Genomic DNA, 6792 nt, shown 5'->3' with positions numbered 1-6792 from the left:
CTTTTTTTGTTCCTCCTACAGTGCCTTGGGACTTAAGTCTAGTCCTGAAAGCCCTTCAAGTTGCCTCATTTGAACCACTTAATAAAGTGGATCTTAAATGGTTGACAGCTAAAGTTCTCTTTCTACTTGCTATTGCCTCAGCTAGAAGAGATTCAGATTTAGGGGCATTGTTATGTCGCTCTCCTTTTCTGATATTTCATCCAGATAGAACGGTTCTCAGAACTAAATCTGGATATCTTGCTAAGGTGGTGACTAAATTCCGCCTTAAGGAAGAAATTGTTGTACCAACTTTTCAAGGGCCAGGTCTTTCTGTGGGAGATGCATCTTTGGATGTAGTCAGGGCTTTAAGAATCAACGTGGATCGTACCAGTGCCATCAGAAAGACAGATTTTCTCTTTGTTTTCTACGGATTTCACAAGAGAGGATGGCCTGCTGACAAGCAAACACTAGCGAGGTGGCTTAGAATGACGATTTCAGAAGCATATTCTCAAGCTGATCTCCCTAATCCAGCTAGTGTCTCTGCTCACTCTACCCGTAAGGTAGGTCCGTCGTGGGCAGCACAACGTGGTGCTTCAGCGGAACACATATGTAAGGCAGCCACACGGTCTTCCATTAACACATTCATTAGACATTATGCCTTTGATACCTTTGCCTCAGGATGCTGCATGCGGGCGAAGGGTTCTCCTTTCCAGTCTGGAGCGTCCCCTTCACTAAATTGCTTTGGGAAATCCCATTGTTATCCTGTGGATAACTGTGTACCCTGCCAGAGAAATATACATTATGGTAAGTCCACAGGATCCATAGGGATCCCACCCTGACTCACCTGATCTGAGGATCCTTTTACTCACTGGCCTCTTCCTTCTTGTACGGAAGGGTGTGCATGTGTGTTCTTATCGCCTGATTAAGGCTCTCTATGATGCTCCTGCCTTGAGCTTTGGAATACAACTGATTTGCCTGAGCAAGGAGGCGGGGATATATGGACGGGACCCGTTGCAAGCTGGGAGGCTGTCGCTTCATCATATCCCATTGTTATTTTGTGGATCCTGTGGACTTAGGAAGAATACTGATATCAACGGTAAGTTCTTACCATAACGTATATTCCCTTGGGTGGAATAGACGCCTTTTGGCCAGCGTCACAGGAGAAATATCCGGAAATAGCTGCATATTATCCAGGCACTCAGCTGTGGATGAGGAAGACAAAGCAGCCTGTAGGATACGTTCTTTAATATGAAGAAAGTGGACCCTGAGCAGAGTGTCCCTCGGAGCTTGGATAGGGGCCTGTTTGGACTTTGGGAGTCTATGGATCTTATCAATAAGAAGGTCCGCAGCAGAAGCCTTCGGTGAAAGTTTCTGACAAGAGAACCGTGGCATAATCATAAAGCTCAGCATTTGTAACAGAATCTGGAACGCCCATTATTCTGATATTATTTCTCCGAGACCTGTCTTCTAAATCAATGACTTTATCACGAATAGAGACCGGGTCTTCCTGAAGGGTGTCATGTGCTGAAATCAGATCTTTGTGAGACGCAACAATCTCTTTCATCTTAGTCTGTACGAGTGCCAATCTCACTGATATCAGACCTCAAAGCTTAAACATGATGTAATGCAACGCAAATAACACAGTAATGACCGATAAATTCCACTAGAGGTCAGCGTGATACAGACGTGAAGCTCTCGACACAGAGAGACACAAATGGCAAAATATATTCAGTGGATAAATCCACAAAATAATATACTGTGAGGTTGTAATCAGAGTGTAATGAGCTGTACTCAGACGATACTTGATACTGGGCTCTGCATGTAGACTGAGAGGAAGTAGATGATAGTGGTACCATATAAATAGAAGGTAGTTTCACCTCCAGGCAAATGCTTCAATTTAGTGTAGTGACCCCGGTCCAACCGTCAGGACACTTATTTAGCAGTTTATATCAATTTTACACATTATTGAAGGCAGAAGGCAAAGCATGCGATGGCTGGGTACCAGGATCCAAAATGGCAGCCACCTCACCTCCCAATATCACCGCAGGGCTCCGGTGACTGTGGGCAGCCCCTTCTGTCCTCAGTAGTAACGGGAGCTGCGCACCTGTGTTAGCAGGAGAGTAAGTGCTCCCGCCTGAGCCAAAAGCGCCTCCAAGTCAGGTGGCCGGAGCGTGCAGGAAAGACTAGGCACACTTAGCCCCAGAATACAGCCCGTGGCTTCAGCGGCGTCACTAGGCTGCAGTAATGAACAGTGCGCGGAGCGAGCAGCTTTAGGGCAGTAGGAGTGGTGGAATTAATAGATTGGGTCTTGGTCCCAGCGGCGGCTGAGAGCTATCAGGTAGGGTAGATAAGAAGCCACTTAGTGAGGAGAGCTCCAGAAAGCACGTCTGGATGGACTCAGGCCACGCCCCTCTTATTTATTATTTTATATACTAACAGGGGTGACAGGTGTGGCACAGCCCTGCAAAGGCAGATCCAATCTCTTTCTCATCAGACTCTGCTGTCTTCCCTGCACTCTCACTCAGATGTTCACTGCTGCCAGTAGCACACGTATGAGAAGCAGAAGTATGGCGGCAGCTGTATAGATTCTGATATGTAATTCTCTGTATCATACTTACTGTGCACACCATCATCCTTATTACTATTGAGAGTATAGAGGTAAGACACTGATGATAGGGGTGTAACAGGGTATTATAACCTAGCAGATGATGATGATGATGATGATGATTGCAGTGTATTATATGGTGTATTGCATGTAAAATTCCTTGTTCCACACCTACTCTGCTATAGCAATATACCTTATATAAGGGTGAGTAACACATGTACAGGCTTACCAGTGTATGAGCACACACATAAAGGAATGCTACCTTACCAATGCTTCCAGGAGTAACGTTAGGAGACATTTCTCTGATCCATCAGCTCATATGACTGATGTTATTGTTCATCTAGAATCTCCAATTCATACGATATGTTTCCCATCCATTGTTTTACATTGGTGCTGACATAGGACTTGCCGAGGGACTACGTCTCCATTTATACTTCATGGTTCGTTACCAGTACAAGAGAGAGCTATATCTAAGTCTTATTATAATATTACATTTGTTATTGTGAGTGTTCTCACGAGGGTGGACACAATGATAATCTGAGACACAATATTATAAAGCCTTCATTAAAAGTTATGTTTTATTATACACACACATTTACAATTAAGTGTCCCAGAGAGTCGTCTTCTCCTATTGTTTACAAGATTAATATTGTTACAGAAAATGTCACATTTCCATAATGTATTTTATTTCCAGCAGGTGGACACACAAGCAGGAATATCTCAGAAGGACATCTAATGTTATCCCCGGATTGTGACATAAAAGATAATGACAGTAGACAGGATTCTCCAGGAGATAACCCCATTACCCCAATTATACATCCAGCTCTATCAGCTGATCCCTCTGATACTGGGAAATGTTCTCCTGATCACTCTGATATTGGTGCATCTGTTACAGCTCTGACAGTAGATACAGTGTTTCCTTGTTCTATAGATGCCAAATGTTTTACACAGAACACAAAGCCTATTAACCCACACACAGGTAAGGTAGGTGAAAGGCCACTGATATGTTCTGAGTGTGGGAAATGTTTTACATACAAATCACAGCTTGTTATACATCAGAAAAGTCACACAGGTGAGAGGCCATTTTCTTGCTCTGAGTGTGGGAAATGTTTTGCACGGAAATCACATCTTGTTATACATCAGAAAAGTCACACAGGCGAGAGGGCATTTTCTTGCTCTGAGTGTGGGAAATGTTTTGCACAGAAATCACATCTTATTAATCATGAGAGAAGTCACACAGGTGAGAAGCCATTTTCTTGCTCTGAGTGTGGGAAATGTTTTGCACAGAAATCACATCTTATTAATCATGAGAGAAGTCACACAGGTGAGAGGCCATTTTCTTGCTCTGAGTGTGGGAAATGTTTTGCATGGAAATCACATCTTGTTATACATCAGACAAGTCACACAGGCGAGAGGCCATTTTCTTGCTCTGAGTGTGGGAAATGTTTTGCACGGAAATCACATCTTGTTATACATCAGAAAAGTCACACAGGCGAGAGGGCATTTTCTTGCTCTGAGTGTGGGAAATGTTTTGCACAGAAATCACATCTTATTAATCATGAGAGAAGTCACACAGGTGAGAAGCCATTTTCTTGCTCTGAGTGTGGGAAATGTTTTGCACTCAAATCAGATCTTGTTAGACATCAGAGAAGTCACACAGGTGAGAAGACGTTTTCTTGCTCTGAGTGTGGGAAATGTTTTGCACTCAAATCAGAACTTGTTAGACATCAGAGAAGTCACACAGGTGAGAAGCCATTTTCTTGCTCTGAGTGTGGGAAATGTTTTGCACAGAAATCACATCTTATTAATCATGAGAGAAGTCACACAGGTGAGAAGCCATTTTCTTGCTCTGAGTGTGGGAAATGTTTTGCACTCAAATCAGATCTTGTTAGACATCAGAGAAGTCACACAGGTGAGAAGCCATTTTCTTGCTCGGAGTGTGGGAAATGTTTTGCACAGAAATCACATCTTATTAATCATGAGAGAAGTCACACAGGTGAGAAGCCATTTTCTTGCTCGGAGTGTGGGAAATGTTTTGCACAGAAATCACATCTTATTAATCATGAGAGAAGTCACACAGGTGAGAGGCCATTTTCTTGCTCTGAGTGTGGGAAATGTTTTGCACTCAAATCAGATCTTGTTAGACATCAGAGAAGTCACACAGGTGAGAAGCCATTTTTTTGCTCTGAGTGTGGGAAATGTTTTGCACTCAAATCAGAACTTGTTAGACATCAGAGAAGTCACACAGGTGAGAAGCCATTTTCTTGCTCGGAGTGTGGGAAATGTTTTGCACAGAAATCACATCTTATTAATCATGAGAGAAGTCACACAGGTGAGAGGCCATTTTCTTGCTCTGAGTGTGGGAAATGTTTTGCACTCAAATCAGATCTTGTTAGACATCAGAGAAGTCACACAGGTGAGAAGCCATTTTTTTGCTCTGAGTGTGGGAAATGTTTTGCACTCAAATCAAATCTTCTTATACATCTCAGAAGTCACACAGGTAAGAATCCATTTTCTTGCTCTGAGTGTGGGAAATGTTGTCTAACAAGATGTGATTTACTTACACATCACAGAAGTCACACAGGTGAGAAGCCATTTCTATACTCTGAGAAATAAATCATCTCTTGTTGCACACAATAGGCATCACTCAGGTGAGGAACCATTTTAATCTTCTGGAGTATACTTATCATTGCCATGCGTTGTTCTTCAAGGTTCTTTACCTATCCTATGCTTTTTGCAATATACATGCTACTGGTGGGTGAAATAATCTTCACACCACGTACAGCAATATATGCTTTATGGCAGGCATGTCCAAACTGCGGCCCTCCAGCTGTTGAGAAACTACACATCCCAGCATGCCCTGACACAGCTGTAGCATTCTCTGACCGCAAATCTGTGTCAGGGCATGCTGGGATATGTAGTTTCACAACAGCTGGAGGGCCGCAGTTTGGATATGCCTGCTTTATGGGGTGCTAGGCTGTGTGCACATAGCATATGAGCAGCAACCACAATTTGGGACAGCACCTTTAAGCGTATTTTCTTCTAAAACACACTTATGAAAGATCTATTTCTGGAAATAGTTATCATGGTAACACATGCCAGGTGATTTTTAATGGTTGTTGAAATTAGGAAAAATGTTAGATGACATGTATACGTGAATTTTACATAGTGAAAGTAGTTTGTTGTTAAAAAATAATAATATTTTGTCTTGAATAAAACCAGATGGTTATTTATTATACAGGCGTCTTCATTCATATATGCGCCATCTAGTATTATAGCTCCAGTAGTCATCTTTTCTTTCTGAAATAACCAGATGTCATGCCCTCATCTACCACTGCTATGCAGATGACCTGTTCTTTGCTCCGGGTACTGAGTACCCAGTACCAATCCTAAATGGTTGTCTAGCTGAGCTCCAGGTGTGGGTGTTGCCAGTTGGCTGTGACTCAGTCCTGGTGAAACAGGTCCATATGGTACAAGTTCACCAACAAAGGGCAGGGCTACAGCTCAGCTTTACCTACCAACCAGACTTACCACATAACACCCATTCTCTGTTCCTTTCACCGGCTGCCTATAAGATGGTGACTATTACATAATCTTACTGACTCTCCCAGCCCTACATGACCAGGGTCCATGTACCAGAAGCAGCTTCTGCCTCCTTACTGACTTACTGTAGGGCCCTATTACATAATCTTACTGACTCTCCCAGCCCTACATGACCAGGGTCCATGTACCAGAAGCAGTTTCTGCCTCCTTACTGACTTACTGTAGTCCCCTATTACATAATCTTACTGACTCTCCCAGCCCTACATGACCAGGGTCCATGTACCAGAAGCAGCTTCTGCCTCCTTACTGACTTACTGTAGTCCCCTATTACATAATCTTACTGACTCTCCCAGCCCTACATGACCAGGGTCCATGTACCAGAAGCATCTTCTGCCTCCTTACTGACTTAATGTAGGCCCCTATTACACACTCTTACTGACTCTCCCAGCCCTACATGACCAGGGTCCATGTACCAGAAGCAGCTTCTGCCTCCTTACTGACTTACTGTAGGCACCTATTACATGATCTTACTGACTCTCCCAGCCGTACATGACCAGGGTCCATGTACCAGAAGCAGCTTCTGCCTCCTTACTGACTTACTGTAGTCCCCTATTACATAATCTTACTGACTCTCCCAGCCCTACATGACCAGGGTCCATGTACCA

At 43.4% G+C, this 6792-nt stretch overlaps 1 protein-coding gene across 1 annotated transcript; it reads left to right on the top strand.

Annotated features, from left to right (window-relative positions):
* The first annotated feature begins 3283 nt into the window (after positions 1-3283).
* LOC134984712 (gastrula zinc finger protein XlCGF57.1-like) lies at positions 3284-5440 on the top strand. Its single transcript, XM_063950224.1, has one exon. It carries the CDS (start codon positions 3320-3322, stop codon positions 5198-5200), a length of 1881 nt encoding a protein of 626 aa, XP_063806294.1. The 5' UTR covers positions 3284-3319; the 3' UTR covers positions 5201-5440.
* Positions 5441-6792: the final 1352 nt, after the last annotated feature.

This window comes from Pseudophryne corroboree, assembly GCF_028390025.1.
Source record: "Pseudophryne corroboree isolate aPseCor3 chromosome 3 unlocalized genomic scaffold, aPseCor3.hap2 SUPER_3_unloc_76, whole genome shotgun sequence".
NCBI classification, from domain to species: domain Eukaryota; kingdom Metazoa; phylum Chordata; class Amphibia; order Anura; family Myobatrachidae; genus Pseudophryne; species Pseudophryne corroboree.
Note: the sequence above shows the minus strand (reverse complement) of the source record. Positions and strands in the feature narration are given on the sequence as shown.